The sequence below is a fragment of the Ovis aries genome, chromosome 10, assembly GCF_016772045.2.
Source record: "Ovis aries strain OAR_USU_Benz2616 breed Rambouillet chromosome 10, ARS-UI_Ramb_v3.0, whole genome shotgun sequence".
Classification (NCBI taxonomy): Eukaryota; Metazoa; Chordata; class Mammalia; order Artiodactyla; family Bovidae; genus Ovis; species Ovis aries.
The window spans coordinates 71,114,142-71,141,340 of record NC_056063.1 but is presented as its reverse complement, the minus strand read 5'-3'; the positions used below and the strand labels follow the sequence as shown (position 1 = coordinate 71,141,340).

The 27,199-nt window shown below is 43.4% G+C and overlaps 1 protein-coding gene across 2 annotated transcripts in view; it reads right to left on the bottom strand.

Moving 5' to 3' along the window:
• Nucleotides 1–27,199, bottom strand: part of LOC106991387 (ATP-binding cassette sub-family C member 4-like) — a 589,015-nt gene that overhangs the window by 337,247 nt on the left and 224,569 nt on the right. The window contains exons 12-18 of one of the 2 annotated variants that reach the window (XM_042255004.2): nt 26,574–26,665; nt 26,264–26,350; nt 14,530–14,626; nt 10,548–10,736; nt 9,043–9,183; nt 8,256–8,293; nt 7,469–7,563 (exon numbers count right to left, since the gene is read on the bottom strand). The exons of the other annotated variant lie outside the window; for it this stretch is intronic. Of the exons in view, the coding sequence (XP_042110938.2) occupies nt 7,469–7,563; nt 8,256–8,293; nt 9,043–9,183; nt 10,548–10,736; nt 14,530–14,626; nt 26,264–26,350; nt 26,574–26,665 (739 nt within the window). The remainder of the gene's footprint in view (nt 1–7,468; nt 7,564–8,255; nt 8,294–9,042; nt 9,184–10,547; nt 10,737–14,529; nt 14,627–26,263; nt 26,351–26,573; nt 26,666–27,199) is intronic. 2 annotated transcript variants of the gene reach the window in all.

Here is a 27,199-nt window from a genome sequence, read left to right as displayed (position 1 = left end):
ATTGTCTGGTGTATTGAACATTCTTTGGTATTGCCCTTCTTGGGAATTGGGATGAAGATTGATCGTTTCTGGTCCTGTGGCCACTGCTGGGTTTTCCAAATTTGCTAACATATTGAGTGTAGCATTTTAATAGCATCATCTTTTAGGATTTTAAATAACTCTGCTGGAACTCTATCACCTTCACTAGCTTTATAGGCAGTAGTGCTTCCTAAGGCTCACTTGACTCCACACTCCAGAATCTCTGGTTCTGAGTGAGAGGCTACATCACTGTGGTTATCCAGGTCATTAATATCTTTATTGTACAGTTTTTCTGTGTATTATTTCCATCTATTCTTGATCTCTTCTGCTTCAATTAGGTCTTTACTGTTTCTGTCCTTTATTGTGCCCATCTTCAGATGAAATGTTCCTTTGATATTTTCAATTTTCTTGAAGACATCTCTAGCCTTACCATTTCTGTTGTTTTCCTCTATTTCTTTGTATTGTCCATTGAAGCCCTCCCAGTCTCTCCTTGCTATTCTCTGGAACTCTGCATTTCATTCTAGGAGGTCTTCTAGGTCTTCATAGAACTGGTCAACTTCAGCTTCTTCAGCATCAGTGGTTGGGGCATAGACTTAGATTACTGAAATGTTGAATGGTTTGCCTTGGAAAGAAAGTGAAAGTGAAGTCGCTCAGTTGTGTCCGACACTTTGTGACCCTGTGGACTGTAGCCCACCAGGCTCCTCCGTCCATGGGATTCTCCAGGTAAGAATACTGGAGTGGGTTGCCATTTCCTTCTCCAGGGGATCTTCCTGATCCAGGGATCGAACCCAGGTCTCCTGCGTTGCAGGCAGATGCTTTAACCTCTGAGCCACCAGGGAAGCCCATGAATGGAGATCATTCTGTTGTTTTTAAAGTTGCACCCAAGAACTGCATTTTGGACTCTTGTTGATTATGAAAGCTATTCCATTTCTTCGAAATGATTCTTGCCAACAGTAGTAGATATAATGCTCATCTGAATTAAATTCTCCAATTCCCATCCGTTTTAGTTCACTGATTCCTAAGATGTTGATGTTTACTTTACCATCTCCTCCTTGACCACATACAATTTACCTGGATTCATGGACCTAACATTCCAGGCTCCTATGCAATACTGTTGTTTATAGCCTCAGATTTTACTTTCACCACCAGACACATCCACAACTGAGCGTCGTTCCCACTTTGACCCAGCCACTTCATTCTGTTTGGAGGTATTAGTAGTTGTCTTCTGCTCTTCCCCAGTAGCATATTGGACACCTTCCAACGTGGTGGCTAATCTTTTGGTGTCTTATCTCTTTGCCTTTTTATGCAGTTCATGGGTTTCTCATGGCTAGTACACTGGAGTGGTTTGCCATTCCCTCTTCCAGTGGATCACATTTTGTCATAACTCTGCACTATGACCTGTCTGTCTTAGGTGGCCCTACATGGCACAGCTCATAGCTTCATTGAGTTATGCAAAGCTCTTCACCAAAATAAGGCAGAGGCTAGATTCCACATATATGCATTAATTCAAGTATTTTTTTCTGTTTATCTCTTTCTGACTTTACTTTGTATGGCAGACTCTAGGTCCATCCATGTCTCAACAAATGACCCAATTTCATTCCTTTCTATGGATGAGTAATATTCCAGTGTATATGTGTGTTATTCACTCAGTCATGTCCGACTCTTTAGCAACCCCATGGACTATAGCCTTCCAGGCTTCTCTATCCATGGAATTCTCCAAGCATGAATACTGGAGTGGGTTGCCATGCCCTTATCCAGGGGTTCTTTCTGACCCAGGGATGAAACCCAGGTCTCCCACATTGCAGGCAGATTCTTTACCATTTGAGCTACCCCCCTGACCCAGTGTATATATGTACCATAAATGACATGAAAAGACAGTCCTGAGAATGGGAGAAAATAATTACAAAATAAGTAACTGACCAGGGATTAATCTCTACAATATACAAACAGCTCATGCAGCTTAGTATCAAAACTAACAAACAAACAAGCAACCCAATTAAAAGAATGGGCAGAATATCTATATAGATCTTTCTCCAAAGAAGATATACAGATGGCCAAGAGGCACATGAAAAGATGTGCAATATCGTTACTAGAGAAATGCAGACCAAAACTCTGATAAGGTATTACCTCACAACAGGCAGAATGTCCATCACCAAAAAATATACAAACAAGAAATGCTAGAGAAGGGAATCTTCTTACACTGTTAGTAGGAATGTAAATTGCTACAGTCACTTTGTAGAACAGTATAGAGGTTCCTTAAAAAATAGAAAATAGAACCACCATAGGAGCCAGCAATCCCACTACTGAGCACATATCCTGAGAAAACCATACCTCAAAAAGATGCATGCACCCCAGTGTTCATCAGTTCAGTTCAGTCAATTCAGTTCAGTTGCTCAGTTGTGTTCGACTCTGTGACCCCAGAATCTCAGCATGCCAGGCCTCTCTGATCATCACCAACTCCCGGAGTTCACTCAGACTCACGTCCATCGAGTCAGTGATGCCATCCAGCCATCTCATCCTCTGCCTTTCACTTCTCCTCCTGCCCCCAATCCCGCCCAGCATGAGAGTCTTTTCCAATGAGTCAACTCTTCGCATGAGGTGGCCAAAGTACTGGAGTTTCAGCTTTAGCATCATTCCTTCCAAAGAAATCCCAGGGCTGATCTCCTTCAGAATGGGCTGGATGGGTCTCCTTGCAGTCCAAGGGACTCTTAAGAGTCTTATCCAACACCACAGTTCAAAAGCATCAATTCTTCGGTGCTCAGCCTTCTTCACAGTCAAACTCTCACATTCATACATGACTACAGGAAAAACAATAGCCTTGACTAGACGGACCTTTGTTGGCAAAGTAATGTCTCTGCTTTTGAATATGCTATCTAGGTTTGTCATAACTTTTCTTCCAAGGAGTAAGCATCTTTTAATTTCATGGCTGCAGTCACCATCTGCAGTGATTTTGGAGCCCCCCAAAATAAAGTCTGACACTGTTTCCACTGTTTCCCCATCTATTTCCCATGAAATGATGGGACCAGATGCCATGATCTTCGTTTTCTGAATGTTGAGCTTTAAGCCAAGTTTTTCACTCTCCTCTTTCACTTTCATCAAGAGGCTTTTAGTTCCTCTTCACTTTCTGCCATAAGGATGGTGTCATCTGCATATCTGAGGTTATTGATATTTCTCCCGGCTATCTTGATTCCATCTTGTGCTTCATCCAGCCCAGCATTTCTTATGATGTACTCTGCATATAAGTTAAATAAGCAGAGTGACAATATACAGCCTTGATGTACTACTTTTCCTACTTGGAACCAGTCTGTGGTTACATGTCCAGTTCTAACTGTTGCTTCCTGACCTGCATACAGATTTCTCAAGAGGCAGGTCAGGTGGTCTGTATTCCCATCTCTTTCAGAATTTTCCACAGTTGATTGTGATCTACATAGTCAAATGCTTTGGCATAGTTAATAAAGCAGAAATAGATGTTCTTCTGGAACTCTCTTGCTTTTTCCATGATCTAATGGATGTTGGCAATTTGATCTCTGGTTCCTCTGCCTTTTCTAAAACCAGCTTGAACATCACGAAGTTCACGGTTCACATATTGCTAAGCCTGACTTGGAGAATTTTGAGCATTACTTTACTAGCATGTGAGATTAATGCAAATGTGCGGTAGTTTGAGCATTCTTTGGCATTGCCTTTCCTTTGGATTGGAATGAAAACTGACCTTTTCCAGTCCTGTGGCCACTGCTGAGTTTTCCAAATTTGCCATGAAACTAAGCCATGCCCGTGGGGCCACCCAAGGTCATGGTAGAGAGGTCTGACAGAATGTGGTCCCCTGGAGAAGGGAATGGCAAACCACTTCAGTATTCTTACCTTGAGAAACCCATGGACAGTATGAAAAGGCAAAATGATAGGATACTGAAAGAGGAACTCCCCAGGTCAGTAGGTGCCCAATATGTTACTGGAGGTCAGTGGAGAAATAACTCCAGAAAGGATGAAGGGATGGAGCCAAAGCAAAAACAATACCCACTTGTGGATATGACTGGTGATAGAAGCAAGATCCGATGCTGTAAAGAGCAATATTGCATAGGAACCTGGAATGTCAGGTCCAGGAATCAAGGCAAATTGGAAGTGGTCAAACAAGAGATGGCAAGAGTGAACGTCGACATTCTAGGAGTCAGCAAAATAAAATGGACTGGAATGGGTGAATTTAACTCAGATGACCATTAGATCTACTACTGTGGACAGAAATCCCTTGGAAGAAATGGAGTAGCCATCACGGTCAACAAGAGAGTCCGAAATGCAGTACTTGGATGCAATCTCAAAAACGACAGAATGATCTCTGTTCGTTTCCAAGGCAAACCTTTCAATATCACAGGAATCCAAATATATGCCCCAACCAGTAACGCTGAAGAAGCTGAAGTTGAACAGTTCAATGAAGACCTACAAGACCTTTTAGAACTAACACCCCCAAAAGATGTCCTTTTCATTATAGGGGACTGGAATGCAAAAGTAGGAAGTCAAGAAACACCTGGCATAACAGGAAAATTTGGCCTTGGAATGAGGAATGAAGCAGGGCAAAGACTAATAGAGTTTTGCCAAGAAAATGCACTGGTCATAGCAAACACCCTCTTCCAACAACACAAGAGAAGACTCTACACATGGACATCACCAGATGGTCAACACTGAAATCAGATTGATTATATTCTTTGCAGCTAAAGATGGAGAAGCTCTATACAGTCAACAAAAACAAGACCAGGAGCTGACTGTGGCTCAGATCATGAATTCCTTATTGCCAAATTCAGACTGAAATTGAAGAAGGTAGGGAAAAACACCAGACCATTCATGTTCTGACCTAAATCAAATCCCTTATAATTATACAGTGGAAGTGAGAAATAGATTTAAGGGCCTAGACCTGATAGATAGACTGCCTGATGAACTATGGACTGAGGTTCGTGGCATTGTAAAGCAGACAGGGATCAAGACCATCCCCATGGAAAAGAAATGCAAAAAAAGCAAAATGGCTGTCTGGGGAAGCCTTACAAATAGCTGTGAAAAGAAGAGAAGCAAAAGTAAAGGAGAAAAGGAAAGATATAAGCATCTGAATGCAGAGTTCCAAAGAATAGCAAGAAGAGATAAGAAAGCCTTCTTCAGCAATCAATGCAAAGAAATAGAGGCAAACAACAGAATGGGAAAGACTAGTGATCTCTTCAAGAAAATTACAGATACCAAGGGAGCATTTCATATAAAGATGGGCTCAATAAAGGACTGAAATGATATGGACCTAACAGAAGCAGAAGATATTTAGAAGAGGTGGCAAGAATACACAGAAGAACTGTACAAAAAAGATCTTCACGACCAAGATAATCATGATGGTGTGATCACTCACGTAGAGCCAGACATCCTGGAATGTGAAGTCAAGTGAGCCTTAGAAAGCATCACTACGAACAAAGCTAGTGGAGGTGCTAAAATTCCAGTTGAGCTATTTTAAATCCTGAAAGATGATGCTGTGAAAGTGCTGTACTCAATATGCCAGTGTTCATAGCAACACTATTTACAAAAGCTAGGACATGGAAGCCACCTAAATATCCATCAACAGAAGAATGGTTAAAGAAAGCATTTAAAGTTTCTGTTAAAGACATCCTTTAAATAGTAGCTGGACTGGAAGAAACACAAGCTGGAATGAAGATTTCCGGGAGAAATATCAATAACCTCAGACATGCAGATGACCACCCTTATGGCAGAAAGTGAAGAGGAACTAAAAAGCCTCTTGATGAAAGTAAAAGAGGAGAGTGAAAAAGTTGGCTTAAAGCTCAACATTCAGAAAACGAAGATCACGACATCTGGTCCCATCACTCCATGGGAAATACATGGAGAAACAGTGGAAACAGTGTCAGACTTTATTTTTGGGGGCTCCAAAATCACTGCAGATGGTGACTGCAGCCATGAAATTAAAAGACACTTACTCCTTGGAAGAAAAGTTATGACCAACCTAGATAGCATATTCAAAAGCAGAGACATTACTTTGCCAACAAAGGTCCGTCTAGTCAAGGCTATGGTTTTTCCAGTGATCATGTATGGATGTAAGAGTTTGACTGTGAAGAAGGCTCAGAGCCGAAGAATTGATGCTTTTGAACTGTGGTGTTGGAGAAGACTCTTGAGAGTCCCTTGGACTGCATGGAGATCCAACCAGCCCATTCTGAAGGAGATCAGCCCTGGGATTTCTTTGGAAGGAATGATGCTAAAGCTGAAACTCCAGTACTTTGGCCACCTCATGTGAAGAGTTGACTCATTGGAAAAGACTCTGATGCTGGGCGGGATTGAGGGCAGGAGGAGAAGGGGACGACCAAGGATGAGATGGCTGGATGGCATCACTGACTCGATGGACACGAGTCTGAGTGAACTCCGGGAGTTGGTGATGGACAGTGAGGCCTGGCATGCTGCGATTCATGGGGTCGCAAAGAGTCGGACACGACTGAGTGACCGAACTGAACTGAATGCTATGCTATATATATTCCAAATACTCTTGTGAATAGAGACAGTTATGATAATATTAGTCTGGCAAGCCAAATTTTGAATTAATCTCACAGTTGGGGAGGAGATAACACTGTGATCTCAAGGTAAGAAAGAGAAGGAATCCTAATTCCAGACACTGAACTTCCCCTGCTTAGCTTCTCAAGTTATTAGTGAAGCCTAGGAGATGAGCAGTGTGGAAATGGGAGCTTTGCATACCTGGGAGGGAATAATGCTTTTATCTGGGGCCTACGCTGCCAGAAGATTTCATTCAAGATCGATAAAAGTCAGGATAAAAGACAGAATCAGAACAACCTGAACCACAGGGTGGGGATCCATTTCTTTTTTTTTAAAATATAAATTCATTTATTTTAATTGGAGGTTAATGACTTTACAATATTGTATTGGTTTTGCCATACATCAACATGAATCCACCACAGGTATACATGTGTTCCCCATTCTGGACTCCCCTCCCTCCTCCCTCCCCATACCATCCCTCTGGGTCGTCTCAGTGCACCAGTCCCAAGCATCCAGTATCATGCATAGAACCTGGACTGGTGATTTGTCTCATATATGATATTATACATGTTTCAATGCCATTCTCCCATTTCTAATCCCCTTACCCATCCATACAGCAATATAAGATTTACTTAAAGCACCTATTAGAATACACAATAGCTACATATTTCCAGTGGTTGTTTTTCTCAATATTCAATCCTGGTTTAACTACCAAAATCCAGTATGGACCAAATTAAGAGTCCCCATTCAACCTCTTTTCTTCTAGTATATCTTTTTTAAAATAACTATTCTAATTAATTCACAGAGTAAATGTAATTTCAGATACTTAATCTATTAAGACATTACTAAATTACTCTGGAAGCCCTCTTGCTCATGCAGACTCATTGTAAGCACCTTAAACTCTGGTATTACAGAGCAGATGACTCAACTTTACCTGAATAAACTTCTAAGTACCAGTTCAGAACGGACACTACATCTTCATCTTCTTTAACTAATACTCCAGAATACAGGTCACTTTGTAGATTTGACCTATGGAACAGGAAATAAAAAATATTACACTATGGATATACATCAAATTTATACAAATATCACCAAAAAAATTACCTCAATTCAAGAAATGTATTTTATGCTGGAAAGTGTTTCCCAGCACACAAGGCCCTCTGTATGTCTCCCTTTTAAAAATCTGAATCATGACTTTCAGTTTTCAAAATTATCTGTGAAGACAGACTTAGAAGATGAACTTATGGTTGCCAAGGGGAAGGATGGATAGAATGGATGCTCATGCACAAACTGCTATATTTAAAACAGGTAACCAACAAGGGCTTATTGTATAGCATATGGAAGTCTGCCCAATGTTATGTGGCAACCTGGATGGGAGGGAAGTTTGGGGGAGAATGGATACGCATATATGCATGGCTGCATCCCTTCACTGTTTATATGAAACTATCACAACATTGTTGATCGGCTATATTGCAATACAATATTAAAAGTTCAAAAAAAGAAAAAGAATTGTCTGTGAAGAAGCTGCTACAGTGAGGGACATGGAGAGAGACCACAGGGGGACCACACACCACCTGCAGGAACTTTCATCTTTCTTCAGGGAAACTACATCAGGGTCAGAAGAGGAGGCTGAACTTGCCCCATCTCTCCCCCTGACTCTGTGGGAAAAGGGGCTTTGTGTAGATTTCACAGCACTTTGGGTCAGACCAGGAATCACTCACCAGAATGCAAGCCACCAATCCTGCAGGACATAGGCAACCTGGAGCAGGAAACAACAGTCACTCACACACTGACATCACTGAGCCTCACACCCCACTCACCAGGCTGGGGGATGGGAAGGCTCCAGAACATGGAGATGGTCCTTCTGGCTCAGGTCTCCATCAAGCCCCACACCCCAGATGATTACAGGTCAGGGGAGGGCATCTTACAAGTTAATATCTTTAAAAGAAATCCCCTTTTCCCTAGACGACTTTGCTCCCCAAATATAATGTACATCAATGCAAATTCAAGTGGACTTCAAAAGGCAGTAATAACAGTACAAATGTTCAGATTTTTTTCAAAGCAAAAGCTAGACAGGTACAGTGATGGTCAGTTCTGGGTGTCAGCTTGGCTGGGTCAGTCTCCAGTGATTCAACCACTCATCTAGATGTTGCTGTGAACGTATTTTGTGGATGTGGTTCAAATCCATCATCAGAACTTCAGGAGAGGAGACCACCCTCAACACTATGGTGGCCTCGTCCAGTCAGATGAAGGTCTGAAGAGCAAAACCTTCCTAGAGGAGGAAGAAATTCTGTCTCAAGACATCAGGGTCAGCTCCTGTCTAAGGTTTCAGTCTGCAGGCCTGACTTTCAGATTTCACATTCCCCACGCTAGGCCCACAACTGCATGAGCAAAGTCTTTGAGATAAATCTCTTTATATGCATATTTAAAAATAATTATAAAATACAGTATAAATAGTATATAAATATCAAGCTGAGTGCACAAACCAAAATAAACACCCTTATGTACCTGAGCTGCGATGTTGACTAGAATAAGGAAGATGATGACAGGCCAGTCAGCACCGGCTGTGAAGTAATTCACATAGGTCTTAAAACCAACTTTTCCTTCCAAATGATCCTCCAGAGGTAGTGTAACTTGTATATTCTCAGTCTAGAAAGGAAAAATGGCAGTGAGAGATGAAATTTTTAAAAATGAACCCCAAATTTTAAGAGCTCAGCAACATCCTCCACTGCAAAGCTGTAGGAGACAGACACATCTCATACACTGGTAGGAGTGCAGGATGGTCCATTTCCTACGGAGAAGGATGTAGGGATATCTGGCCAAACCACATATGTGTTTACACTTGAACCCAGCCATCCTACTTCTAGGAATCTATTAGAAATAAGGATATGTCATTCACATGGGTTCATTCAATGTTGCATAGTTTTGCTTAAAATACATCAAGACTCTCAACACACACACAACAAAGTCAATTAACGTATAAATGCAGAAGTTTGATCTAAGATAACACACAAAATGATATGGAGCTAATGTATCCCTCTAGATGACTTGTGTCATTCAGTGATAGAAACATAACACATACTTGGGGCTCAAAATACCAGCCAAATATAGTAAACTGAGTTCACAGAGAGAGCTGGAGTAGTATAAGTTTGGATAGCACATTGCAAGCATATGATCTGAATCTATTTGGTTCCTAAGTTTCAGAGAGTGATTCCTGAGTTTAGAAAGTGAACAGCTAATCTGAATACTTATCAGAACCATTCCAGGCTCCTGGGTTTGGATATTGAGGGTTTGGCTATCAAGGGAATATCTGTGTACGTTTTTAAGGGAGATCTAGTGCAGTTTCTCATTTCTGTCTGGAGGACTTAGAATGCATTATAGCATCACAGGAGCCTAGTGCGTCCTCGGCTCTACCCTGGCTACTGGGATTCAAGGTTGATAAGATGTGGTTCTCAGTCTTGAAGGGTAAGAAAGGATGGGAACTAATACCAAAGTGTCTACCATGTGTCAGGTCCTTTGCACACATTACCTCTGGCCCATCACAAACCACCTGACACTGAGGCAAAATAATACCATCAGTCACCTGCAGTGCCAGAACATTCCAACATATAGGAAAAGTAGCTGATTTAACATGGCAACAGCAGGACTCAGTCTAAGGGGGTCTTCACATTAATCCTCTGGATGCATAAGGGAAGCCAGGGGCCACCAGCATGAGTAGGGTATAACTAAGGTAAACTGAAGGGTTCTCAATCAGTGTGAGCCACATGCACTCCAAAATTCATAGCAGTGCACCCACTACTGATCTCCATAAGATTCTCCATCCTACACTCAAAGGGGAACCCCAAGCAGGCTTGCTCCCCTCATGCTCTTCTAATTCTACTAATTCCATGGAACAAGACTTTGGGAACTTAGGGTCTACTTTGGGACAAATGAAGATGTCACAAGCAGACTAAAGGTTCATGAGACCACCAAGGGTAGACAAACCCGGGAACACTGCAGGATGAGAAACTCACATCTTGGTCTTCTGGAGCCACATCTTTCAATGAGGGTCTGGGAGACTGACCCAAAGACTCAGAGATCACAGTGGGAGTTCCTGGAACTGGAGATGGTTCAGACTGCTCATTCTCCTTCTCAAAAAGGGAAAAAATATCTATCCCGGATTTCAGGAACTCAGAGTAAGTTCCTCTTTCCACCATTTTGCCCTAAAATTAAAAAAAAATTGAGAGAAATTAATTTATATTTTATAATATTAAATCAACCTAAATACTAATCAAAAAAGTTATCTGGTTTTAAATTATGATTTTTGAAGAAAAAAAATGATCTCTGTGTCTAGAATTCCTGTGGAGAAATCTAGTTCAGTCAGCTCAGGACACAACTGAGCCTTGCATTCTCTGCCAAACCCTGTCCCTGTGTTAGGTCCTGGGGGACATGAAAGAAAGGTGTGCTCATGTGTTAAAAATGGAGGCCATTGACATAACTACCCTGGGTACCTGGGGAAGAAAGAAGTACAGAGGTTGATGGGAGAATCAGCACAGTCTTCTTAGACAACATGGGGATTGAGAGAAGCCTCATGTGACAATTCCAGGAAAGAAACTTAAACTTAACCCAGAGGTGGGGCCCAGCACATCTGCATGTGGGTGAGAGTCTTTCATTAATCTTCACTGCCCACTGTGACTGTCACACTGTCACGGCCGGGATAACAGGAACCAGCCCTGGACAGAAAACCCACGAGAGGCATCTCCATGGTCTCTACAACTGCCACCACACACAGCAAGTTCCCAACTGAAAATTCAATATTCCACCTGATAAAGTAATTAAACAAGGAGGCTATGGGGCGGGGGTGGCTCTTAAACCTTGGCAATCTGTGCCCACAAACCAAAACCTAAGCCAGAATCAATGCACTCAGGTCCAAGAAAAAATTTAGGAATGACCAACCACAAGCAGCCAACCAGGCTTCCCCAAATCAGACAACTGCTTAAGCTACAGCCAATCAAATCATTTTCTTTGAATACATGTGACACATCCTTGCACAGTTTCCCTCCCTTCCAAAGTCATATAAAATAATGTGCAGATGTTTCACTATCTTCTGACCCCATGAACCCAGACTCAGCTGATTCACTCAGTAGCAAATAAAACATCAGAGGGAAAAAATGTCAGGATGCAAAACTCATCAAATGAGAGCAGCTCTGGTTGAGGCAGCTCAGGTGGACAGAGCTGGCCCAGGACCCTTGCTGGGATCCCTCTCACCCTCTCCCCTGAGGGGGTCCACTGGGAGAAACACAGGGAAGCCTTTGGGTGCCGTCAGATACTGTATAACTAGAAAATTATGCAGAATGTACTGTATCTTGTTCCACTTGGGAGGCAAAATTTACACACAGCTTTAATGAAATCACCATTCACCACATCAAATCTGTAATGTGCAAATTAAATGACTGGTAGTACAAAGACAGCAATTTCACTCAGCAGTCAAGCGCTGACAATTACGAGGAGACAAGGGGGCAGCCATCCCCTCTCTGCTGTGAGAGAGGGACCTGACAAGCAGTGAGGATGGTCCCCAACTCATCCAGGAGTGCTCACCAGTAGACAAATAGTTGTTTTGTGAGTACTAAAATTGGGGGTAGTTTCCTCAAAGGAAGCAATAAGGGGGCCCCAAAACATCTAGGACTGGCTAAATAGGTTTTTCTCCTGCCCACTGATCCTGTGCTCATAACACTATCCACACTGGGTTTACACACTAGAATCGCCCCCTCTGCACATGAAATCAACTGCTCTCGACCTTGCAAACCTTAGCCCCTTCTGGAGGAGTAGAGAAAGAGTTGACACATGAAACTCCTTCCAGAGAGGCAGGGGTTCTGTATTTTAATAATCTTTCTTGCAGCAGAGATTCATTTCAGAAGTCAGGGATCTGACTAAGGGCCAGTGGAACAGTCAGGGGTTAACAACAAAGGTGCTGAGACCTAGAAGTAAAAAAGCCAAGGAGTGAAGCACCAAATGACCACCAAGTCTGACACCTCTCATTAATCTCCAGCCCACCCTCAGCCATGCTAGGAGCTGTGGGTTGGATGGTGCTCCCTCCTCAAAAAGATAAGTTCAAACATGACACCTGCGAATGTGACCTTATTTGGAAGCAAAGTCTCTCCAGATGTAATCAAGTTAAGATGAGGTCACACTGGAGCAGAGTGACCCTACATCCAATATGACTGATGTTCTTATGAGAAGACACCTAGACTGACACAGGGGCAACCAGGGACAACGGCCATGTCATATCATAGGCAGAGAGCACAGTGCTGCAGCCGGAAGCCAAGGAACAGAAGGAAGGCCGGTGAACACAAGAGGCTGGAAGGAAGGATTCTCCCCTGGAGCCTTCAGAGAGAGCACGGCCATGCCAGCACCTGGATTTGGGAGCTGTAGCCTCCAGAACAGGGAGATGATAAACGTCTGCTGTTGTAAGTCACTCAGTTTGCAGTACTAGGTTCAGTTCAGTTCAGTTGCTCAGTCATGTCTGACTCTTCGTGACCCCATGAATCGCAGCACGCCAGGCCTCCCTGTCCATCACCAACTCCTGGAGTTCACTCAGATTCACGTCCATCGAGTCAGTGATGCCATCCAGCCATCTTTACAGTAGTTCTAAAAACTGACTCTCTAGCCTGAGCCCACACTTCTGTTTCCTCAACTTTACTAAGACTCCTAACTGCTTCTTCTGTACCCCCTCCAGTGACCATTGGAGGAATCTCTTAACTCCCACATCAGATCACATCCCTCCTCTGCTCTGGACCGTGCAAGGCTTCCATCCCATTTCCAGTCCCTGCCCACAGCTCAGAGACCAGCTCCCTCCCATTCCCCTGCTCACTCTCCTCAGACACACTGGTCTTCCTGTTGTTCCTCCAACCTGACAGGTTGCTCCTTCCTGAGGACCCCCTGCCTCAGACCCTCTCCCCCTGGTGACTGCATGGTCCCCCCACCTTCATGTTACTCAGACCCCGTGAGGCACCAGCTCCTCAGGGAGGCCAGGATGTCAGCCCACCTACCTCTCTCTCTGTCACATCCTCCCCATAAGCCTCGTGAAGGCAGGGTCTTGTCCTTCTGCTGCACAGACTCCCACACGAATCGGGCACATAGAGACTTGGGCAGGGAGACCAGCAACTGGCGACACCAGCAGAGAGGGCGTCTCTGATCTGGGTGTTTGGCTACCCAACCTCGCTTCTCGTGTTAATGGTAGATGCTCTTGAAGCAAACTAGGTATAACAGTCACCTGGATACCAACAGGTATTAGTATCTCTAATTTCTAAGTAATACACTTTGACTTAAGCCATGGAAGAAGAAAATTAAAAGTTCTAAATAAACATTACACTTAACAGATTTCATTAGAAGAGTGATGATTCAGTAACCTAGGGTTTATGTAGCTTAGAATGTGAAAGAAAGTGAAAGTCACTCAGTTGTGTACAACTCTTTGCGACCCCATGGACTATACAGTCCATGAAATTCTCCAGGCCAAAGTACTAGAGTGGGTAGCCTTTCCCTTCTCCAGGGGACCTTCCCAACCCAGGGATCAAACCCAGGTCTCCTACATTGCAGGAAGATTCCTTACCAACTGACCCACAAGGGGAAGCCCTAGAGCGTAGGCTTAGCGTATAGTAGTGATATTTCTGGGCTTTCCAGGTGGCGCTAGTGGTAAAGAAACTGCCTGACAATGAGACAGTTTTCGATGATAGGAGACTCAGTTTCAGTTCCTAGGTCGGGAAGATCCCCTGGAGGAGGGCATGGCAACCCCCTCCAGTATTCTCGCCAGGGAAACCCCATGAACAGAAGAGCCAGGTGGGCTACAGGTCTTTGGATTCATCCTCTAAGGCATGAACAGCAGCTCTGAGAAGAGGGCATAAAACTCAGGGAGAAGAGGGTGTTTACCATGAATGCGAGGAGAGTGACTTGCGGGGATGTCTGTCCTTGGACACACCTGAGTGTTAGCAATTCCACGGACTTCTAGAAACTACTTACATCTCTCAGTATCAGAATCTGACTTGCATCTTCTAGGTACTGCAGCTGATGAGTCACTAAGATTGTGATCTTCTCCTTCAAGACCTGACGAATACACCTACAAATGTAAGAGGTACAGTATGCAAAAGCATGTTAATGGGGGTGCTTCAAACTAGAAACTTATATTTTGAAAAGAATAAGACAAATACCACACAGCAGTCAAAGATCTTCAGTTTAAATACCAAATCAATAATAATTATTAAATAAACATAAATCAATTAATCCGACCAGGTTCTTAAATTTATCAGCAGCAAATTTGAACCCAACTCTGCTTAAAAAATTCTAAAAAGCAGTCCACTGAAGGAGGTACACATAGCTAAGGGTTTTTTTTTTGTTGTTGTTGTTTTTATGGCATGATTATATTTACATTTTTTTTTAATTTTATTTTTACTTTATTTTACTTTACAATACTGTATTGGTTTTGCCATACACTGACATGAATCCACCGCAGGTGTATACGAGCTCCCAATCCTGAATCCCCTCCCACCTCCCACCCCATATCATCTCTCTGGATCATCCTCATGCACCAGCCCCCAAGCATCCTGTATCCTGTATCGAACATAGACTGGCACTTCGTTTCTTACATGATAGTATACATGTTTCAATACCATTCTCCCAGATCATCCCACCCTCTCCCTCTCCCTCAGAGTCCAGGCTTTTTAATAAAACTCAGCTTAACAATTATATACATGTTTCATAAAAAAAAAAACAATTGAGTAATACTGAGATTCTGAAATTCTACTGAACTAAAATACTATTTTAATGCTATGTAGAAATGGGAGGAGAGGGATCTATGTCATATAAAAATGTTTACATTCTTAGCTTTCTGAGTGATTATAATTAATGATGTAAATATTAACAACAACAACAACAAAACTAATAGATTCTAGGTAATCTTCGCCACAGTGCATTTACTAGACACTTGTTCCCAAAGAATGTTAGATAAAAAATGAATGCCAGCATGGCCTCCATTAGTCTCTGCAATATTCCAGAGGAATATTCCATCCAGAAAGCAAGTCTTCTTCCATTAGGACTGAACACTTTCCAAACATGAAAATAAAAGAACGGAATCCAAATGGCCCGAATCACAGTGGAAATCACCCAGTGGCTCAGAGCACGTGCCAGTGCTCTATAGTCAAGACCTCCCTCACTATTCAACCTTAAATCTTTTTCACAGGGGAAAAAAAAAACAAAAAAACAAAAAACACTTGCTCCTACATTTTAAATGCAGACCCATAGGAACTCAGCCCAGTCTAACCCCAAAGGGTCCACAACCCCTTTAGGGAAGCAAGTGCCCAGGCCTGGGCCCACGTGATCACAGGCAGGTCTGAGTGCCCCAGCCCTTCGCAGAGAAAAATCTCAGGAACCTGGGCCAGAGCTCAGCCTGTGAGTGAGTCAGATGGAGGGTCTGGAGGCAGCAGACTGCAGCTCAGTCCCTCTCAGGAGCCTGACGACATCGGACAAGAGACTAAACCTCAGTTTCTTCATCTCAGAACGCCAATGAAAACGTCATCCACACGTTCTGAGAAATCAAACCACCAACACGCTCAGTAAGCGTCAGCCCCTTTCTCCGCTCCTCCCTAACCACAAGGGGCCCTGTGCTTTGGACTCAGTACAGAAGAGTCCTAAGGGGACACTCTGGACACTGGGTCTGTGATCAGAATCAGGACCCCAGGACTCAGACACACAAACCATCACTTCATTAAATCCAAAAGGATTCATTCTGACCCTTTAACATGTGTTAGTTCAGCATTCATACTAAGTTTCTTGACTAACACTTTTTTCAAATAAAAAAAAAGTATCATACTAAAGCATTTAAATAGAATTTTTTTTTCTCCTTAATTCATAATTACCTGCCAGTAGTCTCAGAAGATTTGTTATTGTTAGAAGATTAGATTTGTTAATCAAATCCAATGGGCTACTATGTCCAAGATGGACCAACACAAAAGTTTTAAAATGTTTTCTCAACAGTCCATCACAGATGAGGTAACATAATTAATAACAAAGTGATCAATTGATGGCTTTATATTTTTTCCTAAAAAGTGCTTTTATCCAAATCATTAGGAAGATACACTATTTTCCAAGTTTTTAGATTAAAAATTTCCAAATCGTGACAGAAATTACTGAGTCAGCAACCAGTTCTTTAGTTGTTATTCAGATATAAAGACTGTGTTAGTCCTATAATCCCACATATATCATATATAAGGGCTGGCCCCTGATAGCTCAGTTGGTAGAAAATCTGCCTGCAATGAGACCTTGGTTTGATCCCTGGGTTGGGAAGATCCCTTGAAGAAGGGAAAGGCTGCCCACTTCAGTATTCCAGCCTGAAGAATTCCTATAGTCCACGGAGTCACAAAAAGCCTCTTGATGAAAGTGAAACAGGAGAGTGAAAAAGTTGGCTTAAAGCTCAACATTCAGAAAACGAAGATCATGGCATCCAGTCCCATCACTTCATGGTAAATAGATGGAGAAACAGTGGAAACAGTGTCAGACTTTATTTTGGGGGGCTCCAAAATCACTGCAGATGGTGACTGCAGCCTTGAAATTAAAAGACACTTACTCCTTGGAAGAAAAGTTATGAGCAACCTAGATAGCATATTCAAAAGCAGAGACATTATTACTTTGCCGACTAAGGTCCGTCTAGTTAAGGCTATGGTTTTCCCAGTAGTCATGTATGGATGTGAGAGTTAGACTGTGAAGAAGGCTTAGCGCCGAAGAATTGATGCTTTTGAACTGTGGTGTTGGAGAAGACTCTTGAGAGTCCCTTGGACTACAGGGAGATCCAACCAGTCCATTCTGAAGGAGATCAACCCTGGGATTTCTTTGGAAGGAATGATGCTAAAGCTGAAACTCCAGTACTTTGGCCACCTCATGTGAAGAGCTGACTCATTGGAAAAGACTCTGATGCTGGGAGGGATTGGGGGCAGGAGGAGAAGGGGACAACCGAGGATGAGATGGCTGGATGGCATCACTGACTCGATGGACGCGAGTCTGAGTGAACTCCGGGAGTTGGTGATGAACAGGGAGGCCTGGTGTGCTGCGATTCATGGGGTCGCAAAGAGTCAGACACGATTGAGGACTGAACTGAACTGAACTGAACTGAACTGAACTGAACTGATGGGGTCACAAAGTGTCGGACACGACTGAGCAACTTTCACTTTTCACTTTAAGAGAGGACATATCCTGTGGTGGAGGGGACACAGATGAAACAGACAGAGGCCCCACCCACCTCCATTCATTCAGTCAATAGAGGTTTGTTGAGGAGCCAGTCACTGTCCTAAGTGCTGAGGATACACTGAAGTCAAGATAGAAGACAATACTCTGCACCGTGCACAGGGGGACGCACTGAACGATTATAGACAATGCACTATTGGGCCGTGCTGTATGCTCTAAAGAAAAAGCAAGGCGGGCTGCTCTCTTAGATAGGGAGGCAAGGGAGCCCTGAGACTCTCTGGGGAAACATCCTGGAAGAAGACACAGCAGGGGCAGGGGTCTTGGGACTGAACACACTGGGCTGAGGCGCCTTCCTGCATTTACAGCTTGAGGGCTGGTGGCGGGGCTCATAAATAGCCAAGTGCACCCACTGAGGGCTGTGGGAAGTGGGAGTGCACGGGCGCTGCCTGGAGGAGCGGGAGGGAATGGCAGGGCCCACCTTCCTTCTGGGTCCTGGCACAACGCTCCCTGGCTCTGGGACAGAGGGGCCAGTGTGTACAGACAGACAGGGGTAAGAAAGGACCCCACAGAGCCAGCACAGCTGGATACTGAGTGAATATGGGGATGAGCTAGAAATGTTGATGGGGGCAGAAGAAGCCTGTTCTCTGTCTGAGGACCTGGAGCTGCTTCCTGAATGTGAAGAGGGGTCTGAGAAGGGCTGGAGCAGGAGGGTGAGCTGTGTAGACAGCAGTGTGGGAGTCTGATCAGGACAGACCCAAAGATTTGATAATGCAGGAGGTGGGGGTCTGCAATGTGGGGCTGAACCAGGGCCGGATCCACAGCTGGACACAGGTGAGACAGCATCAGTTTACCCAAGGCCCCTCACTTTCTGTGGGTGACAGAACCCATTTAGTATTCACAGCATAAATTGTAAAACTGACAAACCTTAATGACCTTCCTTCATGACTGAAGGAATCTGCTAATCGTAAGTAAAAGTGCGATTCATTCACTTTTAATACAAAACCCTTCACATGACTAAGCTGCCATGTGACCACCGTCTCTCACAGCATATTGTTCCATCCAGTTCTCTAGCTTGAGAACACTCTCCAACTGCTGCTGAGTGATTTCCTAATTTGCTTTCATGCTCTCTGCTTTTGCTTTAAGTCACCCTAGAGAATGTGGTTCTGATTAGCAAACAACAGTTTTAAGCCTGCTTCTATCAAATATATATCCAAAGTGGTGCGCCCAAAATATTTGAGAGGATTTTATAAATATCTCCTGTGTTTGAAAAAGAGCTCAGGAGAACTTCTGTGACCAGCCCACTGTATTTGACACCAAACTGCCTTCCCCTGTGACACGGATGCAACGGCCAGTAGAGTCTGTTCCTGCCGTGATGGGGAGCTTGTGCAGATGCACACAAGACATTTGTGAGCTCAGGGTGGGGCGCTGGGAACAAGGAGGCTGAGATACTCATGATGCCAAGAGGGTGGGGGTGGAGAATCACTGTCACAGCACTAGCTCCTGTCATTGAACTCATGACAAGACACAGGCACTTCTCTAAGGGAAAATTCATCAAGCCATGAACAGGAGAGGCTGGGAATGGAGGGTCAGATCAGAGAGCTGGAGGCCATGCCATGTGTCATCTGCCCTGTTCTCTCATGTTCTCAAAGATTCAGTGCTACTATGCAGGTTTGTATGTGTGTTACAATATACCTGACATGAAATTTACCATTTTAACAATTTTAAGCATATAGCTCAGTGGCATTAAGTACATTTACATAGTTGTGCAGCCATCACCATCATCCATCTCCACGACTCTTTCATCACCCCAACACTGAGCACATTTTACATACGGGCAGGTCCCACCAAAGACTAATGACCCCTGCTTAGTGGACGTGGAATCCCAGCTCCTCGTGTCCAGAGCTCAGAGCTCCTCACACATCTCCCTCTCACACTCTGCTGAAGTCTCTTTACTTTGCTATTCTGGACCTGCTGTAAATCAGTCATGTCCCCTCAGATTCACTTGATACTTTAACCATCCGTACTGTAGAACTCAGTGACAGAGACTTTTATTTTTTTATTTTTATTTTTTTTTCTGGAAACTGATCCGATTTCTTTATTTTTGGGTTTGCTTATATACCTTTTGTTACACATAGGGATGAATACAGAATCACGCGGGGGTCAGCAGTCCTGACCTTTAAAATCAGGTGCTTCACATAAATGTATAAAAAAAAGTCTTAGGGATATTACATAATCTTCTGGCCATGAGTGAGACCTGCCGACATTTTATGATCCTTTCTTTCTGATAACCAAAAACTTATTTCTTCCAAGGGTGTTTTTTCTTAAACCAGGCACCACCCTCCAAATAAAGTTACATTCCTATAGGGTGAGGGTGTAGTGAGTTACAATCAAGAAAGGAATTTATTTAACGAAAGGTTAACATGATTAGTCTTAAAGGTTAATACTTATTTCTCCTATATGCTTAAAGGTTAATACTTATTTCTTCCTATATGCTAGTTATATTCATTATAAGAGTAGGGAACATGGAGATTTAGCAGCAAACATCAGCCCACCAACGGAAAATCCTTTCACCAATGCTCCCCTTAAGATCTATTTAGTCTTAAGATATGATAAAGTTACATTCTTACATAGTAAGGACACAGTGATTTATAACAAGGTACAGTGATCTATTACAAAAGAGAAAATCCATTAACTCAAAAAGTTTAGTATTGCTAACATCAAAAACTACTATATTTCCTTTGCTATATTCCAAATACATTGATTAATATATTCCCAGGTGCCTAAGGATATGGAGGCCTGTCGGCAATCATTGACTCAACAAGAAGAAAAAGTCCTGTGCTAATTAAGACTCTCAAAACACTCCAAAACGCTCTGTGCTGTTTATGGTTAAGAGGTAGTAAACAATCATGTGGCAGGAGTATGGATAATCCTGTCATACAAGCTAGTCTGTCAGCAGAGAGGTTTGACCTGAGACATCCTTGTCCCACCCAGAGCAGGGAATTAGCAGCAATTATTGACACAACAAATGAAGAACCCTTCACCAATATAATTCCTAACCAACCCACTATATTAATAATTTCCAACTCCCCAAAAGATTTTGCCTTTATTTTTATTATTATTATTTTTTTTGGTTTTTTATTTTTTAAATTTTAAAATCTTTAATTCTTACATGTGTTCCCAAACATGAACCCCCCTCCCACCTCCCTCCCCATAACATCTCCCTGGGTTATCCCCATGCACCAGCCCCAAGCATGCTATATCCTGCGTCAGACATAGACTGGCGATTCAATTCTTACATGATAGTATACATGTTAGAATGCCATTCTCCCAAATCATCCCACCCTCTCCCTCTCAAAAGGTAATCATTACCCTTAATTATACTAGACCTAATCTAAGCTGACTGGTGTGCTTAGATGAAGAGGAGACTAAGACACAAGGAATGGACACAGGCATGCAAATCAGTGAAGTTAGAACACACCCTCCCACCATGCACAAAAATAAACTCAAAATGGATTAAAGACTTAACCACAAGATGTGACACCATAAAACTCTAGAAGAGATTAGAGGCAAACTTTCTCTGACATAAGTTATACCAATGTTTTCTTAGGTCAGTCTCCCAAGGCAATAGAAACATAAGCAAAAATATACAAATGGGGGCTTCTCTGGTGGCTCACTGGTAAAGAACCCATGTGCCAGTGCAGAAGACATGGTTTCAATCCCTGGACCAGGAGGGACCCACATGCCACGGAGCAACTAAGTCCACGCACCACAACTACCGGGCCTGTGCTCTGGGGCCCAGGAGCCTCAACTACTGAGCCCACGTACCCGAGAGCCGGTGCTCTGCTCAAGAGGAGCCACTGAAATAAGAAGCCCACACACTGCAACTAGAGAGAAGCCCCTGCTCATCACAACTAGAGGGAAAGCCCCACCAACACAGAGCCCGCACAGCCATAAACAAACAATTATTTTTTAATTAAAAAAAGTAAGCAAACGGGATGTAATCAAGCTTACAAGCTTTTCACAGTAAAGGAAACCATAAACACAATGAAGAGACAACCTACAGAATGGGAGAAAGTACTACAAATGATGTGACCAACAAGGGCTTAATTTCCAAAATATACAAACAGCTCATACAACTCAACAACAACAACAAAATCCAATCAATGAAGCAACTGACAAACAACTAATCTCAAAAATATACAAGCAACTTATGCAGCTCAACTCCAGAAAAATAAACCCAATCAAAAAATGGGCCAAAGAACTAAATAGACATTTGTCCAAAGAAGACATAAGGATGGCTAACAAACACATGAAAAGATGCTCAACATCACTCATTATCAGAGAAATGCAAATCAAGACCACAATGAGGTACCATTTTACGCCAGTCAGAATGGCTGCGATCCAAAAGTCTACAAGCAATAAATGCTGGAGAGGGTGCAGAGAAAAGGGAACCCTCTTACACTGTTGGTGGGAATGCAAACTAGTACAACCACTGTGGAGAACAGTGTGGAGATTCCTTTAAAAATTGCAAATAGAACTGCCTTATGACCCAGTAATCCCACTGCTGGGCATGCACACCGAGGAAACCAGAATTGAAAGAGACACATGTACCCCAATGTTCATTGCAGCACTGTTTATAATAGCCAGGACATGGAAGCAACCTAGATGTCCATCAGCAGATGAATGGATAAGAAAGCAGTGGTACACATACACAATGGAGTATTACTCAGCCATTAAAAAGAATACATTTGAATCAGTTCTAATGAGATGGATGAAACTGGAGCTGATTATACAGAGTGAAGTAAGCCAGAAAGAAAAACACCAATACAGTATACTGACACATATATATGGAATTTAGAAAGATGGTAATGATGACCCTGTATGGGAGACAGCAAAAGAGACACAGATGTATAGAACAGTCTTTTGGACTCTGAGGGAGAGGGTGAGGGTGGGATGATTTGGGAGAATGGCATTGAAACATGTATACTATCGGGTAAGAAACAAATCACCAGTCTATGTTTGATACAGGATACAGGATGCTTGGGGCTGGTGCATTGGGATGATCCAGAGAGATGATATGGGGTGGGAGGTGGGAGGGGGGTTCAGGAATGGGAGCTCGTATACACCCAGGGCAGATTCATGTCAATGTATGGCAAAACCAATACAGTATTGTAAATTAAAATAAAGTAAAAATAAAATTAAAAAATAAAAATAAAAAAGGGGCAGAAGAACTAAATAGACATTTCACCAAAGGACACATACAGATGGCCAATAGGTACAAGAAAAGAAGCTCACCATTTTGAATTATTAGAGAAATGCAAATCAAAACTGCAATGAGCTATCACCTCATGCCAGTCAGAATGGCCATCATTAAAATAACAGTGGCTGAGGGGGAATGGAGTAAAAGGAACCCTCTTACACTGCTGGTGGGATTATCAGCTACCTCAGGCACTATGGAAAACACTATGGAGGTTCCTTAGAAAACTAAAGACAGAATTAATTCATAATCCAGTAATCCCACTCCTGAGCATATATCTGAAGGAAACTATAAATCAAAAAGACACATGCACCCCTATGTTCATAGCAAAAGTATTCACAATAAACTAACGTGGAAATAACCTAAATGTCCATAGACGAATGGATAAAGAAGATATGATACATATAGACAATGTAACACCACTCAGCCATAAAATAAAAAGAAACAAAGAATACCATTTGCAGAAATGTGGATGGACCTAGACTTTGTCATACTAAGTGAAGTAAGTCAGAAAGAGAAGGACAGATATCATGCATCACTTATACATGGAATGTAAAATGTGGCAAAAATGAACCTATCTACAAAACAGAAACAGACTCACAGACATAGTGAACAGACGTGGGGTTGCATGGATGGAGGGGGTGTGGGGAAGGGATGGACTAGGAACTTGGGGTTAGCAGATGTGAACTATTATGTGTATAATGAACAGACAACAAGGTCCTATAGTATAGTGCAGCGAACTATATTCAATATCCTGAGATAAACCATAATGAAAGAATATTAAAAAGAACTTACATATGTGTATAACTGAGCCACTTTGCTGAACAAAGAACTTAACACAATACTGTAAATCAACTATATTTCAATAAAAACTTAAAAAAAAATAAACTAACAGAGACACGGGGTGCTTGATGACAGAGGGGACTGCGTGAGAACACCACGCAGTGGCCGCCACCAGCGGGCAAGGAGACACGCTCAGCAGAGACCAAAGCTGCCCGCACGCTGAACTCTCAGCCTCGAGACCCGTGAGAGAATCCATTTTTGTTCTTCAGCACCCCCATCTGTGATAACTTGCTATACACTGAATGTTTCTGTCTTCAAAATTAATGCATTAAAAGCTATTCCCACTGTGTTGGTATTAGGAGGTGTGGCCATTGGCAGGACCAGGTCAGGAGGGTGGAACCTGCGTACATGGGATAGGTGTCCTGATAAAAGGAACCACAGGACACCCTCACCCCTTCCACCACGTGAGGACGCAGGAATCAGACCCTCACCAGGAATCATTGAATCTCTCGGCACCCTGACCTTGGACTTTCTCAGCCTCCAGAACCAAGAGAGATAAACTTCCATTATTCCTAAGCCACCCAGCTCTGGTTCCTGTGACAGCAGCCTGGACGGACACAGCCCCAGCTCCACAAGACCTCGCAGCAAGAATTCCCAAACCGCTTCTCTCTGCCAAACACCCCGCCTCCTCCAGGTGAGGATGTGCCTGCTGTTCTCCTCACAGCCCTGCTTCCTCCTCCCCAAACACCTGAGCTTCTCCTCTTCCTTCCCCAAAAGAACTGGGTCCTCTTCTCAGCCTCCACACACCTGCCCAGGCTGCAGGCCCCCAGGGCACTGCCCGCCCAGCCCTGGGCACAGGGAGCTTTCCAACTTCAGTGAAAGCCTCCAGCTGCCACTTCCACTTAGTATTTCCTACCCTGTATGGAAACTCTCTAAACCATGCCTCAGCTGACATTTCCCCAGGCATCTGTCTTAACAAGCTTCATGTAGAGACAGGTTCCTTAGAGGCAGGAATGAGAGCTGGATGTCCTAGTCTCCCTTATTCTGCCCAGTGTGGTTCTTCCCCTCTCCTGGCTCACTGTCCTCCTTGTAAACTGAGAGGTTTTGTGCAGGAACATCTGTAAGGGCATCGATCTCAGTGCACACAGTAGGGTGTTAATAAGGGCAGCTGGAAGGCTCATTGGCTTTAACAAGGTGAACAACAGCAAGAGAACTAACTATGGGGTAGATGCGGAGGTTGCTTCAGAAAGAGCGAATTCATGAGGCTTTCAAAGAGGTCAGTCTAGACTCCACCAGAGGCCTCAGTCAGCATGTATTAGGACAGAGAAGCATCAGAGCTATTCTCCCTCAGGAGTTCTGTGGCCAAGAAAGAGCCATTGACAACAAATTCCAGAACAAAGTGAGAGTCAGGACTTCAACCAAGATACTGAGTTTCAAATTCAAGGTAACCCTACACGAGGGTCTATGGTTTTTCCAGTGGTCATGTATAGATGTGACAGTTGGACTGTGAACAAAGCTGAGCGCCGAAGAATTGATGCTTTTGAACTGTGGTGTTGGAGAAGACTTGAGAGTCCCTTGGACTGCAAGGAGATCCAACCAGTCCATTCTGAAGGAGATCAGCCCTGGGATTTCTTTGGAAGGAATGATGCTAAAGCTGAAACTCCAGTACTTTGGCCACCTCATGTGAAGAGTTGACTCATTGGAAAAGACTCTGATGCTGGGAGGGATTGGGGACAGGAGGAGAAGGGGATGACAGAAGATGAGATGGCTGGATGGCATCACTGACTCAATGGACGTGAGTCTGAGTAAACTCTGGGAGTTGGTGATGGACAGGGAGGACTGGCGTTCTGTGATTCATGGGGTCGCAAAGAGTTGGACATGACTAAGTGACTGAACTGAACTGAAGTATTAATTCTAGTAAGAATCTATAAAGCAATGTTAAACACCTGAATCATACTCAGATGTGAAATAAATCATTTGTAAATTCTAGACTTTATTAAGTATTTCCAAACCAATGGATTAATAAACCAAGTCTTTCCATGGAAGCCCTATGTTGGTACTGAAAACTTCACTTCTAATGTGTCTTTAACACAGGATGGAGGAAAATGCTTGGCATCCAGTTATCAGGTTCCCAAGGCCTACTCTTGGATTTAAAATTTTTACATCATTCTTATCCCTAGGGTTTGGATCCATTACCTGCAAGTCATGGGGGAATCAACCATCTATCCCTCACTCCCTAAAGCACCGACCCCACTCTCCTCCACACACTTGAAGCACCTGGCCTATTTTCCTGTCCTGACATCTTCATGATGCAAAACTTCTCTACGATGGATCTTGTGTGGAGGGAAGGGAGGGGAGGGAGGAACAGCAAGGCAGAGAGAGCTGAGACTCCTAAAGCACAAAGGCTTTCCTGAGCTCTCTTCCCTGATCTCTACAGGGTTCTTGGAAAGCAGAAATGATAGAAAATAGGAGCAGACTCACTGTTCGAACAAGTGCCTGCTGACTCCTACATCCACTGCACTGAATGGATCATCCAGGAGGTAGATGTCTGCATCCTGATACACGGCTCTAGAAAATGTAGAGAGATGTCAGGAGAGGACACTTCACACTCCCTGGGTCCCATCTCTGAATCATGATGGCGTCCAAAAACTCCATGTTCATTCCAAGAGCCCAGGGAAAGAGGCAAGACCCTGCTTCACACAGGCCCACCCAGTGAGTGGGGTCTACGTGCTCACGTCCACTAGGAGCCGCGGAGGAGTAGGGGCGGGATGGCAACTGAAACCCCGCTTACCTTGCAAGGCTGACACGGGCTTTCTCTCCTTCACTCAGTGGGGTTCCTCCATCTCCTCTCACAATTACATCTTCCTTCAAATTGTGTAAATCCTTCATGGAGATAGAAAAGGAAAAAAGAAAAAGACTTAAAATGTGCTCTCCTCCTGCCATCCTAACATTTTAGCATCATTTCTTCATACAAGTATTTAATCAATGGCAATGGGCTTATTGCATAGCGACTAACTGTAACCAGGAAACTTAAAAAACCTCGCAGGGCTTTTCCTTTGTTTTCATTCTGTATTTTTCTTTTTTTTTGAAGCATTTATGCATTTGACCACTTTAACAGGTATTTATTGAGGACTGACTATACACCAGGCACCGGTCTGGGCACAATGAATTCAGCCACGAGGAAACAGAGCCCCTAAAATTTCTTTCCATGGTGGGAGATGATGATATGGAAAATTAACCCGAGCACAAGAACTGAGGACAAGAAGGAAAAGCAAACCAGCTCAGGGGGATGGAGACTGAAGGAGGAAGTGAGTCCACACTGGGGTGTGGGAGCTCTGCTCAGAGGAGCTGTGAACAGATCTGGGGAGCAGGAGGGGCTCAGGCAGACCTGGAGAGGCTGCTCCACACAGAGGGAGG